Here is a 22,626-nt window from a genome sequence, read left to right on the forward strand (position 1 = left end):
TACTGGGGAGCACCAGAAACTGTCTGAACTGCCAGCCCCTGGAGAAGGCCACCATGACAGACAGGGGGCCCTTAGACAGTGGGGTACTGAGGCCCACACTTGGGCCAGAGCCTGTGGGTACAGCCTAAGCTGGAAGGGTGCCTTGAGGGCAGAACACAGTACACAGTGGCAGAGACAAGGTTTCTTAGACACACAGTTAGGTTGCTGGTACATCAGGGAGGCTGACGATTGTCCTTGGCTGAGAAAACCATAGGGGAAGAAACAGAGGAAACAGGATCTCAGTTCCAAAGCCCTTTAAATTGGAACAGCAAGGCAGTGAGGCCAACTCTGCGACCTGAGCTGACAGGTCAGCACCAAGGCTCAGACTGAAGCAGCTGGGCCCCACTTGCAGGTCTGGGAGCCCCATGAGAGTAAGAAGGCCACAGTGACCTGATCTGCATGCACATGTAATGAGGAGGAGCCTGCAAGCTAGGAGAATGAAGGGAGGCTGGAGCCAGAGAGCTTCACTTAGTTCTCCCGAAATTTTACTGCCATCACGGATGTTCTGTGATGTCTTCTCCTCTGATGTCACCTGCAACCATGACAGTACTTTTGATGATATGTCATTGTGCAGGTACAGAAGCTAGGCTCAGTGAGGCAGTGCCTTCCCCAATGTAAGGAGAACCATGAAGAGTCTTCTAGATCCCCAGACATTACAGTTTTCAAAGTACTACAAGCAATTGCAAAGGGTAGAGCAGAAAGAAGTGTGGACCAGGTCATAATAATAGTCATTGTCATTTCATGGAGTGCTTAGGCACCAAGCACTTCCTTTTATTTTTTATTTTTATTTTTATAGGTACCAGGGATCAAACTCACAACTCTGCATTTGAAAGGCACTTATGCCACTGAGGTAAATCCACGGCCCAAGCACCCTTTTGGAGTGAGCCCGTTTTTTACCCTCAGAAGAACACTGGGAGGTGATGCAATGAATATCATATGTAAAGAAACTGGGACCTAGGGCAGGCAGGTATTTTTCCTGACATCACAGCCAGTGTTCAAGGGTGCTGTGGTTGAACACGGCGGTGGGGGGGGGGGCTGTGCTGCTGGCCATTCTGCTGCATGGATAAGCTGGGGGCCACCCCCAGTGCTGTCACTTCATTCTGTCTGACTTTGGACACAGCTATGAGTCTCACTTTTTTCATCTATGCAATGATCCTGGTCTCTCAGCACCCGTATGTTGATCTAATAAAATCCCTGAGGAGAGTGTATGACACAGAGGGCAGTTTGTGATTGGAGGTGGAGCATGGAAACTCAAGTTGAGGCAGCTCACAAGGAGACTATATTCCTTCATGTGTATGCGTATTTGGATGTGGATAGTGACTCTGGGAGTGTGGAGACGGAAGTCAACTTCCTGAGGTTCCACTCAACAGGAGTGGAATGCAGGTTGCCAGCTATCAGGGCTCACCTAGGCCACAGATAAGTGTAGTTTGGCCCATACAGGATATTTAGACATTTTAATTCAACACGTTAAAGGTAAAAGGCTGAATTACTGACTCCCCTTGAAAAATCATAACAGTCAGCCTCTGTGGGGCTTATTCGCACATGGCCATGCTAGGTTGGGGCTCAGTAGCAGCAGCCCCTCAAGATAGATCCCCATACTTCCCAGCCAGTGGCTCTGTCATATATCTTGAAAGTCTAGCCTGAGAAGTACTGTGCGTTAACATCCTTGGAGCAGGAGCTTGGGCTAAGGGCCAGGGAGGTGGGCTCACTCTCCTGCAGTCTACAGAGGGTTTCAGCAGGCCTGGGTACCAAATCTAGTAGTGAACTGGGGTTCAGTTAAACCTTCAACCAAAAATCTGTTTGTGTTTTAATTCCCCCTCTTTAAATCACATGGATCCAGAAGAGATTCAAAGACTAAAGCAGAATTATGCTTAATTTTGAAATATTAGAGATACTATAATTATCAATATATTTATTAGCTTTCTTATAAGTAAACAATAGCACAATGGAAGGAAGGAGCCCATGAACAACAACAATATTTTAACTACCTAGGAATAAACTTAACTTTAAAAAGTAAAAGAATAAATGTAGAAATGTTGTTTATTCTTAGGCTGCACATCATAAAAATGCCAGTTCTCCCTAAGAAATCTATTAATTCAAAGCAATTCCAAGCCAACTGCCAAGGAATTTTAAAAGTATGTCAAAATGATACAAATACTAGGTAAATAAACATTCTAGGACAGCTAGGAAAATTCTGAATTAAATGAGATGCTAGAGCACATTTAAAAATGTACTGTGAAACTACATAACTAAAACTGTTATTGAAACTGAAATTTCAGCATAGAATACAGAAACAAACCTAAACACTGTATGTGTGAGTGTTTATGAATGCAGACTGTTGGATCCTTACCTGTCTCTTTATATTAAAATACACTTTTTGAGGCTGCTAATATAATAATTGTCCTGATTTAATAATTGTACATTATATACATGTATCAAAATATTCCAACATATCCGAAACATGTATAATTATGTGTCATTTAAAAATAAATGCCATGTAGGTGGGCATGGTGGAATACTTGGGAGGCTGATGCAAGAGGGTCACTGAATTCAAGGCCAGCCTGGGCTACACAGTGAGACCCTGTCTCAAAAACCAAGGATAAAAAATAAATAAATTCCAGGTTGATTGAAACTTTGAATGAAAACTAAAGCCTAGGGGGAAATCTTTTATAGAGGAGGCCTTTTAAAAATATGTCTTGAGAGCAGTGTGTGTGTGTGCATGCATGAGTTAGTCTCTTGTATGTGTGTAAAAATACCCAAAAGACAAAATATGTAAAAGAAATAAAAATTAAAAATGTGAAAGGAAGAAAAAAAGCATGACACAGATAACAAAATTTAGTTATTAAAAATTTATTTAGTGTATGAAGAGCTTTTAAAATTTGTCTGTATGTGTGTATGTGTGTATGTGAGACAGGGTCTTGCCATGCAGCTTAGGCTGGCCTTGAACTCATTACATAGTCCAGACCAACCTCAACTTACAGCAATCTGCTTGCCTCAGTCTCCCAAGTGCTGAGATTGCAGGTGTGCACTACAACACCTGGCCAGAAAGCTTTTAAAATAAATAAGAAATAAAGCAGTAGACAAACTCAGCAAAGAATATGAATAGGTATTTCACTGGGAAATATATCAGCACCCCAAAATATTTGATGAATCAACAAGTTAAAATAATCAAGTGATACTTAAGATATGATACCATTAATTTATCAAATATTAAGTTTCAGAGTTGGGAAGGGCGTGAGAAGTAGACATCTTTCATATACAGTTAAGGAAGTATAAATTGGTGTAATTTCTTTTTGAAGGAAACTTGGCAATATTTATCAGATATTTAAATATTCATGCCAACACTGTGACTCAAAGCTTTTATGTATGTTTTAAGGAAATTATCTCACAAATATATTCATGCAGTACAATATAATGGTAAACAAATAGAACAGTGTGGCCTCAACAAGTAAGAGGTGAAATATATTATGACTCTTTCTTACAATAAGTAGTACTGATATAAAACTCACAAAGGAGTAAACCTTATCTTTATTGACATGAATACATGTCTAAGTTATAAATCTGAGTAAAAAGAAACAATCTGTATAGTAATTTAAGTATGATCACATTTGTACAAAAATATAATACAAAACAGTGGAATTCTACAAGAAATACAAAGAAGACAATGATCACACTCCTCAAATTCTTCAATGAAATCAAAAGGGAATCAATCCTTCCTAAGTCATTCCTGGAAGCAAATATTACTCTAGTACCAAAACCTGAGAAATACCTAACTAAAAAAAACCAAAATTACAAGCCAATCTCCCTAAAGAACACAGATGCAAAAATCTTCAATAAAATATTGGCAAACAGGATAAAGCAAATCATCAAGAAGATTATATACCACAACCAAATGGGATTCATCCCAGGCATGCTGGGATGGTTCAGCATATGCAAATCAATAAATGTAATCCACCATTTAAATAAAGCCAAAAGTAAGAATCACATGATCATTTCTATACATGCAGAAAAAGCTTTTGATAAGGTCCAGCATTCATTGATGATAAGAACCTTACAGAAAAGTGTAATAGATGGTCTTTACCTCAATATGACAAAGGCATTCTATCACAAACCAACAGCCAGCATCATATTAAATGGCCAAAAACTGAGGCCTTTACCTTAAAATCAGGCACAAGACAAGGATGTCCCTTATCACTGTGCCTATTCAACATAGTACTGGAAATACTAGCCACAGCAACTAGACAAGAGAGAGAAATTAAAGGGGGAAAAGAAGAAGATAGGAAAAGAAGAACTTAAATTATCATTATTTGCAGATGGCCTGGTACTCTACAGAGAAGACCCACAAAACTCCATTGAAAGACTCTTAGATATAATAAATAAATTCAGCAATGTAGCTGGATACAAAAACAACACTCAAAAATCAATAGCATTTGTAAACACTAACAAAAAAATCACTAAGAGAGAAATAAGAGAAGCTACACCCTTCACACTAGCATCCCCAAAAATGAAATAATTAGGAATTAAGCTTATGAGAGAAGTAAAAGATCTGTGCAGGGAAAATTATAATACCTTGAAAAATAAATTGAAAAGGATCTCAGAAAATGGAAAGACATCCCTTGTTCATGTATAGGAAGAATAAATATTGTGAAAATGGCCATTCTCCCAAAACTGTTATACAGATTCAATACAATCACAATAAAAATACCATCAACATACTTCATAGATCTAGGTAAATCACTCCTAAAATTTATCTGGAATCAGAAGAGACCTAGAATAGCAAAGACAATTCTAGCAGCAAAGGCAATGCAGGAGTCATCACAATCCATGACTTGAAGTTATACTACAAAGCAACAGTAGTAAAATCAACATGGTACTGGAATAAAAACAGATCTGAGTATCAATGGAATAGATTAGAAGATACAACCACAACTGCAAACACACTCAACCACCTTATCTTTGGTAACGGGGCCAAAAGTGTTCACTGGAAGAATGACACTCTCTTTAATAAATGGTATTGGTAAAACTGGCTCTCTATATGCTGAAAACTAAAACTAGGTCCATGCCTATCACCATGTACTAAAATAAAATCTAAATGGATCAAAGATTTGAATGTTAAAACAGAAACACTAATTCTGTTGGAAGACAGAGAAGGTAAAAATCTTGAAGACATAGGGGTAGGTAGAGAATTCATGAACAGGACTCAAACCACACAGGAAGTACTTCCCAGCATCAATAACTAGGATCACCTCTTATTTAAAAGTTTCTGCATGTCAAAAAAATATCCAGCATAGTGAAAAGAAAACCCACAAACTGGGAAAGAATCTTAGCGAACTCTCCCTCAAACAAACTTCTATCTAAAACATGTAAAGGATTCTTTTTAAAAATCAGACCCCGGAATTCAAAGACCCAATCCAAAAGTTGGCGTCAGATATGAACACACAATTCTCAGATGAAACAATACAAATGGCAAATAAATACATGAAAAAATTCTCATCATCATTAGTCATTAGAAAAATGCAAATTAAAACCACACTGAGATTCCATCTCACTCCAGAAACAATGGCCACGATCAAGAAAACTACCAACAACAAATGTTGTTGGGGATACAGGAACTCTTCAGCGCTGCACAGTGTAAACTGGTGCAATCATTGTGGGGGTCAGTCTGGAGTCTCTCAAAAAGCTGGGATTGTTTGTTACAGCTATTCCACTTCTAGGCATATTCCCAGAAGAACTGAGAGCATCCTACCATAGTGATATATGTGCACCCATGGTTATAGCAGCACAATTTATAATGGCCAGATCTTGTGTCCAGCAACCTAAGTGTCCATCTACTGAGGAATGGAAAAAAAAAAAGATGTGGTATTTTTAATACAATGCAGTACTCCTTAGCTATAAAGAATGATCACATTGAGATATTAATAAATAAATGGATGCAACTTGAGGCCATACTCATAAATGAAATAAATGAAACTCACATGTATAAGTACCATATAGTCTCCCTAGTATAAGAAATGGTGATAGTACATAAGAGTTTATGGTAATCATGATTCCCCATTAAATTGCTTTGAAACCTTCAGTAGTTGGAATGATTTTGCCCTGATTTGTTTGATTTTATTATGTGTGATGGTATGAACAGCTATTTTGAACAAAACATTATAATAGCCCGTGCTGTTTTAATATCATCTTGCTTTGAAATCCTACCATCCTTTTGCTCTTCTGTTTCCATTGATTCTATCATGTTGTATCTTATTGGATATTATTATGTGTGATAATATAAACAAAAATTTTATGGACAGTGAGATAATATAGTAATCATCATTCATTTTCTGTTATTTGGTTCTGAATGCCCTGTAATGTTTCATTGTCTTGAATGGTTTTATACTATTTTGTTATGTTTGATACTATTGTATACGAAGGTATGCTCAACTATTTCAAAGAAAGAGATATTATGTTAGCTACTGTTAATAATTGGGTTGTCTTATGGTGAAATACAGTGTTGCTTACATTCTTCTGTTCTGAACTGCTCTGTTATGTCCTCTTTTGTCTTAATCTCTTTAAAATAAAAAAATTAAAAGTAATAAGAATTGTGGGAGTAATAAAACCCAAAATATGTAATTGTCATTGTAAAAAAGAGAGGAAAAGAAAGTGCGCTAAAGGATATAACTCCATGTATATTTAAGTGTGTAAGATAGATAACCATATTACTAAGTTTTTGTTGGATCACTGAACAGAACTGTTTTCAGTTTCACTGTTTGAATGTCCACTTTGTATGCTTTAATTTTGTAACATGAACAAATATTTCTAAGATGACAATATGTAATCTATTAACTAGTGATTTCCTACTGTTTATCTTTTTGAAATTCTGTATTACTTGTACCTTTTTTCTGTTTTTTTTTCTCAAATAAAATTTTGAAAAAAGAAAAAATAGTAATACAACACAAAATTTACATCGGGATTAATGGAGCCTTTGAATTAACACTCACCATCACATGTACTGTATCTCAGAATGTACTGTGTGAAGATTTAGCAGACCTTTCCTCTGTTCCTTCCTCTCCACTGGCTGGAGGACCTGACCTCATTGGGATCCTGCTTGTGAGTACATCAAAGTGGAGCTCTTACCCAGCCCCACCCAGTATCACTTTGGGCTAGCACATATTTACAGTGTCCCTTCACTATCCTGAAATTAAGGTTAGAAAGCATGTAGGCTATCTTCACATCTAATTTCAAATAAAATCAAATCTGTGCCTCATGAGGTAAAGGAGAAGTGAAAACAGAATTGTTGGTAATTAAATAACTATTTGATATATTCATGTTCTGAATATCTAAACTGAAATGTAGCACACTGGCCCAGGACTTGCCCAGTACACCAAAGCCCCATGGCTGCAGGAGCCCTGAATGCAGACTTCTGCAGGGTTACAGACCAGGGACTCCACTGGCTCAGATCACCAATGTGACTTTCCAAACAGGAAAGCCACTCTTGGCAAGTTCCAAGTAAAACAAAGTATGAGCTTTGCTAGCTTTACACAGTAGCAGCATTCATAGAAAATTTGGAATGTGTGAAGACCATGGAAATGAAAAGTTCACATTTATATGTAAATGAAGCTCAATTCTAGATACAAGTAATTGTAAACAGGTTTTTCAGCTACCTGAATGTTTGGCAGGACATGAGAACAGTGTGAGATGAAAGAATTCTTCATTGTGTGGGAGCCATAAAGCCCCTCCAACATGGAAGAGCCCCCCCCAACCCCCAGAATTTCAGAGCACTCTATGAAGTAGTCACTGGCTCCACTGAGAACTGGGAGAATGCTTTAAAGAAATCCCCAAGAGCTTTTGGGTGCTCCATGTGACTGTGAGACATTCATTTAAGTGCCCTCATGATAGTGGCTGTGCTGTCACAGTCCTAAACTCCTCCAGGGGTGTCAGAGTCTCCCAGTCCACTCTGCATTTCACTTCTCCTCACAAAACCTAGAGCATACAGTCTAGGGGACCCTGGGGGACAGGTGGTTGCTAAGCTGCTTCATGTCAGCCCTCTCCAGGCTGCTCAAAGATTTCATTAGAAAATGAGCTGATTTCTCTCCATCATTTATATGCCACATTAAACATGAAGCTAAACCCCTGCTCTGCCAGCCAGGGCCACAGTTTAGAAGCTGCTCACCATTTGCAAACCGATAACATGGCCAATCAGGTCCTGCACTGTCAGCAGTTTGGCTGTGTCTTGATTGAAACTAATGATCTGTGTCCTTGGCCATCGGCCTGCTGATGGGGCAGCATTGTGCCTACCTGGCAGAGAGGACAGCGGCTTTTTCTTATGGAAAAGAATCTTAGGAACACAAGAAATACAATACCTTGTTCATAAAAACAAGGTAAAGATTAGTGTACAGTGGACGACATTTTGTGTAAAACATGGATTCAAACAAGTGACTGTGTATTTATATTGGTGCAAGTCAGAGAAACTCTTAAGATTCTGAGGAATTTCATCACCTTGTTTAGGCAGAGAGTGTGGGAAGAGTTATTTTTATTGAAATTTATTTACACTTTTGAAACCATGTCAATATATAAACCACTGAGAAGCAAAACGTTCCTTTCCTTAAAAATGAGAAGACTTCATATAGAGATTTAGATGTCTAGCCTCTCTTCAAAACTTGTCCAGCACTCAGGAGGCTGAGAAAAGAGGATTGCTGTGAGTTTGAACCCAGTCTGGGCTACAAAGTGAGTTCAAAGCCAGCCTGAACTGTATAGTGAGACCCTGTCTCACTAAGACAATCAATCAATCAATCAATAAACAAAAGAAAAGAAAAACTTGAAGGATGTGTCCACGTTGGGTCTCCATGTCTATGTGGACACTCAATGAGTGTGAGAAGTGGATGCCCCATTCACATACCCCAGAAATACCTGGCCAGCCTCTCTTACCTCACTTGCTGGCACCTATCCGTATGTGACTTGTGACCTGACCCTGAACCATCCTCTATCCCCATGCTTCCTGCCTTTTTTACTTGACTGCCCAACAAAGAGCCTGTATCAAGCCAGGTGAGGCTGCTCATGTACTTCGCAGTGGCCTTTGTGTCTCTGACTTCAGCTTTAGGCACAGGTTCTCTGCACTGCCTGGATGGGCCTGCTCAGGATGAAGTCCAAAGCCACAAGCAAGATTCTCAGGAACTTGGGGCAGTGTGGCATTTCACCCCACTAAGAGGCATCATGCTGTCTCCAGGTTAAATGTCACAGGACTTTTGCTGCACTAGTGGTGCCACCACCCACACAGAGCCACTCATTGGTCAGTCACAAGGAGTCATGATTGCTAAGATTGGAACTGTTCCTGAGGTGCAGAATTGTTTTCATCCCAGAATGATGCAGGGTGAATTCATTTGGTGTCTAAAATATTTGTTTTTGGTTTTTCAGTAGACCCACAGTAATAGATTCATAGATCCTTACAAAACTGGATTCTGGGATCTTAGTGTTGGAAGGATACCAAAGCCTCAGAAATGTCAGAGTTCAATCATTTGAAAGCCAAGATGAAATTCAAGCATTTTCACAATTAAAATGCACATCAAAGAAAACTGATTTGCTTTCAATTTAGCACAGTGCTCCCAAGAACTGTTTGTTGAATAAATGAATTAATGTTTGTGTAAAGTATAATGTCAATTTAAAATAATAGTTTTATCACAAGGTAGTCTTCTTGTTTCTGACCTTGTAGTTTTTAGGATAAAAGTAAACAAAGTTGGAGTCCCTTGTGGTAATGTATGCATAGATTTTCACCCTTGTGGGGAGCTTGGAGACTGACCATTCCAAATAGCCTTCGAGAAGAACTTTGGGTGGCCAGCTTGCCAACTCATCCTGCTACCATCCATCTTCCTAAAATAGTGATTTTGCTAGGTTGTCTCCTGGTCAGACATATCCAACGCTGGGTCACTGTCTGGAGGAGAAAAGATGCTAAAGGACAGTACCTGGGCAATTGGCAGAGCCGCTGACATTGGTTAGTGACTCATTCTTCACTCAGCTTCCATGAAAACTAAACACCTCCATCAGGTTAGCTCTGCTGGGTCCTGAGGGGTGCAGTGTTCCTGCCTTCAGAAAATTCCATCTGCCTAGGGAGGCAAACATGAATACATGTACAAGGCAAAACTAAGGCACAAAGGAAAACCATTAATACCCTGGAAGATCCAGTTGTTTTTGAGAGAGGGTCCAGGCAGGCACTATGACTTTTTCAAATGTGAGGTGCAAAAACTTTGTGCAGGAGATTGTGTTGAAGTTCTAGGGAAACTGTCCTCTTGACTGTCTGCTCTGAAGTTTGGGTTAGTCTCTCGCCAGTTCTTAAAAATAGTTACTTTTTGAGAGGAAAGAAAGGTGATCTAAGGGACATAACTGCATTTATGTTTGAGTGTGTAGGATGGAAAACCATATTACTGAGCTTTTGTTGGATCATTGAACAGAAATGTCTGCAATCTCACTGTATGAATGTCCACTTTATATGCTTTAATTTTATAATTTGGACAACTGTTTCTAAGATGGCAGTGTGTAACCTATTAACTAGTGATTTCTTACTGTATTTTTTTTTGAAATTCTGTATTATTTGTACCGTGTTATTGCTTTTTTAATTTCCTTTCTTTTTTCTCTTTAAATAAAAAAAGTTACTTCTTTATCAAAAAAGTAATGCATGGTCATTATGTAATAAGTTCTAGTGATGACAAAGTATACACAGTGACATGTGACCATGCCCATCTAATCCTTGGAAGGCATGTGGCTTCCCATGGCCTTTTCCATGAATATACATCAGGCTAAACACATGTAGCTTGTTTCCTGTGAAGAGTTTTGTACCCTGCATACTGTTGTTGAATTTTAATAGATTTTTTTTACTTCACGTTTCATGGACACCTTTAGCTGCGAAGTAAGAGAAGAATGTCTGTCCTATCTCACAATGTAGATAAATCATCATGGACCTTTCTCTAACTATGTGCTGGGCTCAGTCAGCCCATAAAACTTCAGGACTACAGGGTGAATTCTTCTCGGTGTGTGATCCACAGGTTGCTCACAGAGGAGGACAGGCCAGGGGAGGGGAAAGAAAACCTTCTCATCCCAGGGAGGCCTCCCAGTGCCCAGGCCTGTGGGGAGCAGTTGAGGCTGTTGGCAGTGCACAGGGGAAGCCACGGACAGAGCAGCTTTCCTGGGACACAAAGGAGAACTTCACAGTCTGAGCTGTCTGAAAGCTTAATAGGCTGGCCTGGAGATAACAATGATTGGCAATTTCTATTGAGCATTTGCTACTGCTTTGGGCCATTCAGTCCTTCACTCTTTGAAACACACATACTGTTTTTGTCCACTTTACAGTTCATCTGCTTGGGTTCCCTCAGCTGGCAGGTACAAGATGATTTTGTCCTAACCTCAGTACTGTCCTGCTGCTGTTAGGAGTGGGCTCTGCATCTCTGCCGAATCCAAGCACAGCTCTCTCATGTTCTTCTGCAGCACAGTGAGATTGCTGTCCGGGTTCCACAGAAGCTGATTGAGCTGCTTATTCTCTGGGACATACTCCGGGCCAGACCAGCTCGCTTTGGATCCCAGCTCTACCATTTGGGAATTGATGACGTTGCTTCTCAACTCTGCATGAGCCTAAGTTTCCTTGTCTATAAAACAGGACCTGAAACTTGTTATGTGGGCAAAATGAGTGGACACTCCAAAAGTGTAGAATGTCTTCTTGGGCTATTTAAACCTTGCTTTGAAAATCTAGACCTGGGAAAGGGCTCTGAGGTCCTCAGGCTTTGGGACCCTGCCAGTGAGGGATGGAGAAAGAGCTGCAGGGTGAGGTTGGCCTGGCACGGAGAGATTTCTCGCTCCATGTTCTAGCTGCTACACTGCTACACTGCTAGAACACCTAGCACGGGTGTTAGTTACTGCTGTAACAATTTACCACAGTCTCAGAGGGTAATAAACCACAAATTTATCATCTTACAGTCCTGCACACCGGAAGTCCCCAAATCAAGTGCCCAAAGGGCTGGTTGCTCTGGAGGTTCTGGCTTAGAGCCCATCTCTTGGCTTTCTTTGCTTCTTGAGGCTTCCCACATTCCTTGGGTTGTGGCCCCCTTTGTCTGTTTTCAAGGCCTGCAGAGCAGCCACTTCTCTCCACTGTTAACCTCTGCTTCTGCTGTCACATCTCTCTGTGATGCAGCCCCCATACACCCTCTTATAAAGACCCGTTTCATTGGTCCTACCTTAGATAAGTGAAACGATCTGCATATCTCTAAAGCCTTAATTTAATCATACCTACAAAATGTCATTGGCCAAGTAGGGTAACATATTTACAGGTTCTGGAAATTAGGATGTAGCTATCTTTGGGGGACCATTATTTTTGTCTACCACACTCTCTTTTTATATAGTTTCCCCTGAGAGAAGTCACATCAGTGAGGAGATGGGGAACTCCTTGTATTCTGGTCCCAACTATCTCTGCAAGCATTGGCTGGCCCTTACCCTGTTTTTTCTATCTATATGACAAGTTGTGGCCTCTCTAGTACCCAGAGAAGGATATTGCTACCATATGGGCCCTTAAGTTTCACCTTATGCAACTCTGTCATTGAACATACGGTGACACTGAGAACGGGGAAGTCAGCTTCTCCCAAAGTGAGGCAGCTCTAAAGTCCCCATCTCCTGACCCCTATTTCTAGGTTCTTTCCCCTGTGCCACAGTCAGCCTGCATCCTTTCTCCTGGCCCTCATTCCTCAGCCTAGCTGCCCCACCACTACCTGTCTACCTCCTGTGAAGCTACTGGGTGGAAGCCTCCATTCCGCCTGACTTTTTATCAATTTCCAACTTAGGTCCTGCCTCCAGTCCTTCACTGCTGCTGTGTTCTCGCTGTCTCCGTTCTGCCATTTGCACAGAGATAGTGGGATCTGCTGTGAGAGTGTTTGAGCTGAACTGGAGTTGAGATCCCAGACCTTCCTTCCCAGTTGTACAATAATTCCTGGGAACTTGGGGAACACCCTGGCCTTCTCCGAGCCTCAGTTTGCACATCGGTCCATTGGGAATTAATAAATCCAGCTCATCCTCTCCCTGCAGGACTGCAGGGTGCACACATGAGAGAAGGGATATTAAAGTGCTGTGTAAGTTATGAGGAGCTGAGCTCTTCCCTGTGAGCTCATCTTGACTGTGCCTAGGGCTCAGGACCTGTCTACCCAGAAAGAATGCAAACATGAGCCAGTGCAAGGCTTTGCCAGTAAAAGGTTCTTCAGATATGTGCTAAGGGACTTAAGGACTGGCAGACCTGCCAGTCTCCATGATTCCTGGGAGTAGTCCCCAGACACTGCCTCTTCTAGGAAGCTCTCTGCAGTTACCCCAGTCAGATGTGGGCCCTGGATCAGCCCCCAATATGCCTGTTATCCCATCATGTCTTAATTTATGATTCTTTATGTCCTAACTCTGGGCTTACACTTAGGAGACTCTGAATCGTTCCTGCGTCCTCCAGCACAGCTTAGTATAGAGATGGACTATAGTAGAAACATAGGAGGTGCTGGATGACTGGCTGGATAGATGAGCTATTATGATTCATTATTATTAATCACTCCATACTCCACTCTTCTAGATCACTGTCAAGGTTGTTGACATAATCACATCTGCATGTATATCTTCATGGAGCAAAAAGGCACATCTGATTTCAAGATATCATCATAATTATTATTTCTCCTCAAATGTATTAGCTTCCACTGTCTATTGCTTTTTCTTTTTTCCACAATGTCCACAGCCCAGGGTGGAAACCTCTCTCTAATCTGTCTCAATTAGCTTTTATTTTTATTACCTAAGGGACCATAGCAGTTCTACTCCCAACCTGAGATGGTCTATAAATGTTTGGTGAGGCCATTTCCAGTCTGAATCCTTGGGCACTTGCTGCCTCTCTGGATGAGCAGGTCCAGATAATTGTTTGCCTTTCCAGAGTCCTTGGTCCCTTTTACATGCTTCTCTTGTCCCAGGCCCAGGATGGTGTCATTTGCCCAGCACAGGGGTTAGTCGATGAGGGATTGGACCTGGTCTTAATCCTGAACAGCCAGAGGCAGGCCTCAACTAGTTTCAATTAAGCCAAAAGTCACTTGCAGAAGTGATAACTAGTTCTAGCAGCCCACTTGCTTGGCACCCGGCATTGTTCCAAGCACTTTATGTTAACTTGTCTACCTGTGTAACAACCATAGGCAGGAGTAAGTCTTAAGGTCTGCATTTTATTGGTCTGATTACTGAGGTACAGAGCAACACAGAAACTTGCTGTAGGTTGTACAGCTTGTAAGTGATGAAGCCAACTTCAGTTGCAGGCAATCAGACTTCAGAGGCCACACATTTGACTATGAAACCACACTACTATTACCAAGCCTGGTGTGACAGAGACAGACAAGAAGTCTGACAAGGGTTGTAAACTGGGAAGACTCTGATCTGGGGAAAAGAACACAAACAAAGCCGATGGGTGGGTCAAAGCCATGTGCAGCAGCTGCTTCTCATCTGGCTTGCCTTTATCTTGGGTGGTATCTGGCTGCAGGGCTCTGTGTCCATTCACCTTTCAAAATCCAGCACCTTGTAAGTCAGCCTACCACTCTGAGAGGGTGAGCAACCTGGCTAAGCTCCTCCAACTGAACCCCTCAGGGAAGGCTCCTGCTTTCATGGGCAGACAGAAGCAGGCAGAAAACCTTTATTTCTTGGGAAATGTAGGCCATATCCAAGATGGGCCAGGCCATTTGGAGATGTCCCAGCCATCCCAGCATTCTTGACTATGCAGTTCCCCCAGGCTTCTTGTTGCCTGGTGGGGGAACCCAATATGGCAAGCAACTTCCCACCTGGACTCAAGCAAGCTTTTCTTCTGTTTTATTTCCAGGGGGAAAAAGCTAGAGGAAAAGAATTGTTGTTGCTTGTCTACAGTGGGTTTTTTCCTCCTTCCCTGGTTTGGGAAGGGAGGGCCAAGCCTGGTGCATGAGTCATGCCTCTGTCCAGTGCCCTTCAGAAATGAGCCAGTGAAAGTGAAGCCCCTAGCTCCTCACACCTATGCCCAGTAGGCTTACTGCTACCTGTCCCTTTTTGCCATTATCTACCTGAGACAAGGATACCAAACACTAGTCCAGGTTGCAATGGGTGGGGAGCCTGGGTTGGGCACCCAGGAAGACATGGGAAAGGCAGGATAATGAAGTGACATGCTCAGGCTCTGCAAGCTGTCTGCCCTCATGCTGAGATTCTGCTTGACTGACAGCTAACCTCACAGACTGGGGCTTCTCTTTTGAGTTTGTCTCCTCCTCTCCCAGATCCCCAGCCTCTGTGTATGATTAAGGTGGCTGGATATGGGGCAGGGCTACAGAGGCCCTAAGGGAGGGGTAGGGGCAGCTGAGGGTGCACTTAGGTTTCTGTGCAGTGACTCTTCCAGCTGGATGGACCAGAAGTATTGGGCTATCCTAAGCAGTAATGTCAACCCTGGAGAGTTGCTAAAATGTGTTACTCTGGTAGGACTATAACCAGTGTGGATATCCCTCTGTTTATATGGGAGTGGGTTGTGAAAAGACACATAGGGTGGCATTATTTTAAACTCTCTTTTATGTTAGCGTAGCTGATGGAGTAAGAGGCTCCCCTAGATCTGAACCTAGGGCCCCAGTGTGCCTGATAAGCATTTCCTCTTCTGGTTCACCGGAGTTTTTTTTTTTTTTTTTCCTTACCAGGGATTAAACTCATGACTGCCTGCTTCCAGGGCAGGCGCTTATGCCACTGAGCTAAATTCCTAGCCCCAAGGAGAATCCCCCCTGCCCGGCCTATTTTGACTGGTCCTACCCCAGAACCAGGCCTCTGGGTTGCCCAGTGTGGTTCCACCAAGGGCCCAGCTTGTCTGCAGTCTCCACACCTCCAGTGGAGGCCAGTTCTCCCCATGGCACCCTCCCAGATGAATCCCTTCTTTGACCTTTGTAACTATTCCTGTTCAATCTCTCTTTTTGTATTTCCCTTCCCCCTTTTGAGGTGCTGCATTCCTGCATTCTCTCCAGTGTATTAAGAATGTGAATGAAATTGATGACTGGGATGTCTCAGGTTTTTTAAAATTGTATTTAAAAGGAAAAAGAAACAAAACAAAACAAAGCAGTGTAAGGGTACAAGTAATATAGAACTACAAAAAAAAAAAAAGTAAGAAATCACCCGTTAATAGATTACACATTATCATCTTAGAGATAGTTGCTTAAGTCACAGTATCAAAACATTCAATGTGGACATTCAAACAGTGAGACTGCAAACAGTTGTGTTCAATGATCCAACCAAAAACCTGAATATGGTCATCTATTTAACACCCCTAAACACACTTGCTGTTGTATCCTTTAGAGCACCCTTTTTCCTCTCCTTTTTACAACAAAATTTATACATTTTGGCTTTTATTACTCCTCATTTCTTATTACTTTTTTTTGGAAGAGAATAAAGTCAAATATGGCAAAACAAAGCTATCAGTCAAAACAAAGGATAGACATAGCACATGATGTAAAAACAGAGTACAAGGTTATCAACAATGGTTACCATAGTGCCTCTTGCTTCCTTAAAAAGAATTGTCTATCTCATTAGGTATTATAAAGTTGAACAAAAGAGTAGAGAACAAGATCAATAAAACCTAAACCTTGTAAACATTACAGGACTTGCAAAGAAGATAATAGTTAAAGTAAATGGGCATCATAGTGAGTTTTATTGCCTTCAAAGTAGTTGCTTATACCCTCAAACTTGATACTATTATACAGAATAGAACAGAGACGAATCAGTCAAAACAACAAGATAGTGGGAGTATTACAGGACTTCGAATCAAGTTAACAGGAAATAAAAAAAGTTACTATAATATATCCCACTAATTTTTTTATTTTTCCCTTAATTAAAAAATCATAAAAAATAACTAAATAATTTTTTAATGAATAAGGGAGACATTGAGATAAAAGAGGACATAACAACATAACAATACAGGTCAAAGCATGACTGTTTCAGCAACCTAGTGCTTCACCACCAAACAAACCGACTTAGTAGTAGTTACTATAGTGTCTTTTTCCTTGAAATATTTGAATATAACTTCATATACTATAGCTTCAAATATATCAAGTCAGTGTAAAACCATTCAAGTGGATGAAAGCATTGTAGGGTATTTAGAACCAGCTAACAGAAAATGAACAATGGTTTCTATATTATCTCTTTGCCTATAACAATTTTTGTTTGTACTATTACATATAATAAAATCCAGAAAGATATATCATGATAACACCAATGGAGACAGAAGAGTCATAGTTTGGTGGGGCTTCAAAACAAGATGATAGTAAATCAGCACTAGCTATTATAATGACTTATTTTCTTCAAATTAGCTGTTCATTTATCACAGGCAATAAAATCAAGCAGCACTGAACAAAGCCTTTCCAATTAATAAGTGAAAACTTTATAAGACTTCAAGGCCATATAATAGGGAATCATACTTTTATATATACCACATACTTTTATATATTTGAATCATTACTTACATTAGGGAAACTATTCGGTATTCACACATGTGAGGTTGATTTATTTCACTTATGAGTATGGTCTCAAGCTGTGCCCATTTATTAATAAATATCTCAATGTGATCCTTCTTTGTAGCTGAGTAATACTCCATTGTATAGAAATACCACATCTTTTTTATCCATTCCTCAGTTAATGGACACTTGGGTTGTTTCCAAGATCTGATTACAATTGTGCTGCTATAAACATAGGTGCACATATATCACTGTGGTATGAAGCTTTCAGTTCTTCTCTGAATATGCCTAGAAGCATAGTTAGAACAAATGGGACTTCCAATCCCAGCTTTTTGAGAAATTTCCAGACTGACCTCCACAAAGGTTGTACCAGTCTACACTCCCACCAACAGTGTAGGACAGTTCCTTTGTCCCCAAAGGATGTCTCAGGTTTTTATGATGATGTATAACTTTCACTGCCAAAGCTTTTATTGTCTGTGATATGATAAGAAGAGGGAAATGATGTATCAAGGCTGCATGTCACTCCATTTAATAGGGTTATAAATCCTGATGTCACTAACTGGTGGTCAGGAGCTGGAGAATTCCAGCAGCTTTGATCAGCCTCTATTTCAGGTTAATTTGCCCTCTCTTTGCCTGATGTTCACAATTGTATTTTGGGAGGGGGATTGGCTATGTGGTGGATTTACATATCCTAGGGACACCCCAGAGAAAGTGGGAGCCTTTCCTCAGCCTCCCTGTAAAAGAGAGCACAGATAGAATCCTCTGGTTCTAAGGTGAGCAAAGAAATTGCATGATGGAACAAATCCTAAGTCTGTCTGTGCACTACGCTTTGCAGTTTACCATGTGATTTAACATCTGGTACTTTTTAGATCCTTCTTCGATCATGGAGAGAATGCCAGCGAGAGACTTGATACTCACTTTACAGAAGGGGCCCTGAGGGTTTAGGAAAATGTAGGGGTTATCCAGGGTTGTGCCCATTAAGGATGCAGAGGAAACTCTTTAAGATGAAGTAATTGAGCACTGCATCAAGAGTTTAGGATGTCTACCAGATTATTCTGAGCTCTAGTCCTTGACCCCTTGGGTGGTTTAGTGACTGACTCTGGGAAGGCCACTTGGATTTTCTGGCCCTCAAGGTCCTCACTGAAATGAGAAAAACTCTCTGCTCACAGAACTGCTATGAGAATTGAACGAACTTCTGCACACAGTTTCTTAGCAAGAGTCCTGGACCGGCAAAAGTATTCAGTAAACATTTGAAAGTGTAGAAGTACAGTGAGAAAGGCAGATGGCCTGTGTCACAGGAGGGTGAGGAGCCACTTACATCTTCCTGAGGTTGTGTGACCAGGAAAACGTCTTGTAAGAGGTAACAGGAAGTGCTGAAATGGGTGGGAATGAAAGTGAGTGAGGAAGTGCAAGCAGAGGTGAGATGAGCAGCTGGAGCTGAGGGAGGCCAGGCCACAGAGGCTGCCTCTGCCAGGCTCAGATCCTAGGCACTGAGGGGCCCCCAAGAACATCAAGTAGGGAGCAGCATCATTGAAGGAATCTCTCTGAAGTCTTGATATAAAGAGGATGAGATGAGGCAAGAAAACCTGATTCACTGAAGGGAGCTGCAGAAATCCAGGGAGAAAGAAAGGGTGGAAGCCTGGCTGGGCTGTGAGATGCAGATAGAGGAAAAGGGTTTAGGAGTGGATTCCGCACTAGATAATGTGGGGGTGGCTGTGAGATAAAGGTGGCATCACAGCTGATGGACTGGGGGGGGGGGGGATAACACAGCTGCTGGCTAAGACCAAGAACACAAGAGCAGTTGGCTGGGTTCTGCATGCCCAGGGGCACCCGGGTGGAAACATGCATGTGTTGGGGGCTGCTTAGGGCTGGAGACAGGGATTTGGAAGTCACAGGCTTAGAAGGGTGGATGGAGATGGGTCACTGAATGAAAATGTAAAGGTAAAAAAAGTTGAGAGGGATCCGGAAAGTGACTCTGGAGAACAAGTCGGGGGGAGAAACAAGAAATGAGGGAAGGTCTGGGAGAAATGATGGGGAAGGACAAAGCAGACCATTATGCTCAGCATCTTGGAGGCTGGAGCTATTCAGCCTCTAACATTGTGAGAATTCTCTCTGGCTAATTAAGCAGAAAAGGAATTCTCTTAGGATATTAGGACTCTCAGGGTCTTCAGGAGAGCCACTTAATCTGGCTTGGGGGCCTCACAGCTAGAAATAACTCTCAAACCATACTGTAGGACTATTGTGGAGATACCACACTACAGCCTGTAGACAGACACTTCAGCTTAGGAGTGACAGTGCCTGGACCCTGGGTACCACCACAAGGACATTTGCCTCAGTCTGTGGACTCCATATGATGCCTGCTTTTTTGGTGTGTCACTAACTTCTGAATTAAAACCTCACACTCCTGTGATTGGTAGACCCAGAAATGTGTTGTGACGTAGCTGCAAAGAAGACTGGGAAATTACATTTCTTGACTTCTTCCCCGAGAAACCTAAACCTTTAAAGCAGAAAATTACCCTAAACTAAAGAAAGACATGCTGTGGTGTCAAATGGTCAAAATGTTTTAAAACTTAGAGTGGGCAAAGAGATCCAAGATAGCGAGAGCTGGAAGCTGTCCTCTGCCTTTGGCAGTTAGGAGGTCTTGCTCTCCAAGTTGTTTATCTATTGTAGTCTACCTCTTGCCACAGGCTTTGAGGCAGCATGAATTTGAAACCCAAGGGAAGCTGCACATAAGCTAGAAAGCACCCACAGGAAAGGGGCTTGATTGCACTTGACTCTAACAGTTGAGCCCTGAAGCCCACAAAATGTCCTTGTTTTGAGAGGGGCCTGGGCCAGAAACTGGTGCATAGAGATCTAAGAAGATTCTAGCAAACACATTGGGTAAGGGAAAAGGAAAAATAAAAAACCTAGCATCCTTCTCCCATTCCTGGGGTAGACAGAAGACTTTTCTCTTTGACTAGAACATGGGTAGCACCTGAGCTTTGGATGGTAACTTTTCTTGAATGAAGAGAGAGTCAGGGAAACAACATAGTTTCCCATTCCATGGGCACAAAATCCCCAGTGTCTACCAGAGACTGAACCCAGAGGAAGAGCTTGCAAAATGTTTTTAGAGCTAGTGAGCATGTTGTATGCCTGAACATTTGTGGGCCACCACAGAAGAGCAGGTAGACAGGATGCTGTCTCTGAGCTGGAAGGACAGGCTGTGTCTCCTGCTGGTCAAATGTCACAGGCAGTCTGAGGAGTGCTAGAGTGGAGATTTGTGTGCAGAGATACTGAGGCAATGAGAAAGAACTGTGGAACTGGGGGGAGGGGCTTGGCTGGGAGGTCTGGCACAGAAGGTGATGGAGGGTGAGTGGGCACCATGGCTGTCAGAGCACGCAGCAGCATTTGCTAAGGCACAACATGAGTTAGGAGAGAATATGCTTTTTAGAGCCAGGGTGAGAGCTGGGACCTATACAAAGCCAGGCAGAGTGATTGGAAAAAGTGTAATAGAGGTTCTGGATTGGTTCAGAGGTGCTGGGGAGCAAGGAGTTCAGGCAGGGGCACTTTGTAGGGTGGCCTGGATTGGCAGTGGATACAAGCCCGTGATATGGGATCCCCCCAATTATCAGTGGGAACTGTGGGGTCATGGGTGTTGGGTGTCTAGGCCCACTCCTTCTGGCCCAGGAATGCCCCCAGAGCCTGCTGGATGCCCTCATTATGCCCCTCACGTGGTGAGGAGAGACATAAGTAGCAATGCAGCTGCCTCCTGCTGATGTGCTGAGCACCGGGCAAACCACATGAGATCCCATCTCATGCATAATGTGCATCCGAGAACAAAATTAGACTGAGAAGTAAATGGAGCCTAAAATTTCCAAAGCATTTTTCATCAAGAAGCCACTTGACTGCGTGTTCTAATTCTTGGCATCCTCCTGCCCAGTGCGGTTCATTTTGGTGGAGAAGATTAGAGTAGGATGGGCTTGGGGTGGGAGGGGACTGGAACGTGGAGGTGGAGGAGTGGAGAGACCCAGTTTGTCTGTGGATTGTCTCCATATGGCTCCTTCTTCCTCGTGATGTGGTTTTGGTCTCAAACAACCCTAGGGAGAAGGCCCTATCCTCCCCATTTTGGAGAAAAGGAAACTGAGGGATAAAAATTAAGTAATCTGCCTGAAGTCATGTACACAGCTAGTCTACAGACTGCTTGGGTGGAGTACTGCGTGTTCGGCTTTAAAGCTCAAGCCAGTGCCACCTTGGCTTGCATGATTCAGTGTTTCCCTTTTTCTTTTTCACAAGAAGGATCTGCCTTCTCCCTCCTTCCTCCTTCTCTACTTCCAAAGCTCAGGAGGACTATTAGGCAAGATGAAAGAACACTAGTAAGCAGAGCGATAGTCCCATTTGGTTGATATGTAAAGTGAGGTTCAATGAAGTGTGGTTATTTGCTGGTAGCACAGAGGGAGAAATTCAGTGGTGAATTGTGTGACATCTGGTTCCTGTTTCCTCCCACCTGGTCCTGTCCACTGAGTTCAAGAAGGTACCAGACATCATGTCGGCTTCACACCAGGACACTGACATACTTAGATCTGCTCAAAAAGTGAGCGTTGTGTTTTGCTGCATCAAGGAGTTGCTGCTCTGGACCACTGGAAGGAAAAGACTGAGAGCCCACTTCTTGAGCATGATGGTGTTCTGTGAAGAAAGGGAAGAGGCAGGAAAGGAGTAAAGAAGGATAATTGGATGAGGCTGAACAGTAGCTTAGGACCTAAGCCTGGCTGTGCACAGATCCCTGGACAGGATGCTGCCCCAGTGGCTGGTTTCGACCTGCAGAGCTAGAAAAGCAAATTGCCAAGAAAACTTTTGTTTGGATAGAAACTTCCTAGAAGCTTTATATACATTAATTGGAAGTAATGTTCACTGGTTGAGAATGTGGGGTTCAGAGGAAACTCTGAACCCCCTGGACTGAGCTTTGACATCCATTGGCCTGTGGTGGATCCTGATTCTGTGGTTCTCACACCTCTGCAAAGGTAGCTGATAAGCCCAGCCTAGTGCTCCTATCTTACACCCCAGTCACTGCCCCACCAAGCTTCTCCCCATGCCTATGCCTGTGCCTGTGCCTGTGCCTGTGCCTGTGCCTGGGTGTGTGTCTGGG

General features: G+C 42.2%; 1 protein-coding gene across 50 annotated transcripts in view; it reads right to left on the minus strand.

Annotated features, from left to right (window-relative positions):
• The window catches only part of LOC100734190 (alcohol dehydrogenase 1-like), a 226,088-nt gene that overhangs the window by 109,731 nt on the left and 93,731 nt on the right, over positions 1 to 22,626 (minus strand). For 3 of the 50 annotated variants that reach the window (XM_063249451.1, XM_063249453.1, XM_063249449.1), the window contains exon 7: positions 9,981 to 10,121. The exons of the other annotated variants lie outside the window; for them this stretch is intronic. In XM_063249451.1, coding sequence (XP_063105521.1) covers positions 9,981 to 10,007 — 27 coding nt within the window. In that variant the 5' untranslated portion in view covers positions 10,008 to 10,121. The remainder of the gene's footprint in view (positions 1 to 9,980; positions 10,122 to 22,626) is intronic. 50 annotated transcript variants of the gene reach the window in all.

This window comes from Cavia porcellus, unplaced genomic scaffold (assembly GCF_034190915.1).
Source record: "Cavia porcellus strain 051 isolate PalLab524CR breed Dunkin Hartley unplaced genomic scaffold, mCavPor4.1 scaffold_5, whole genome shotgun sequence".
Lineage (NCBI taxonomy): Eukaryota > Metazoa > Chordata > Mammalia > Rodentia > Caviidae > Cavia > Cavia porcellus.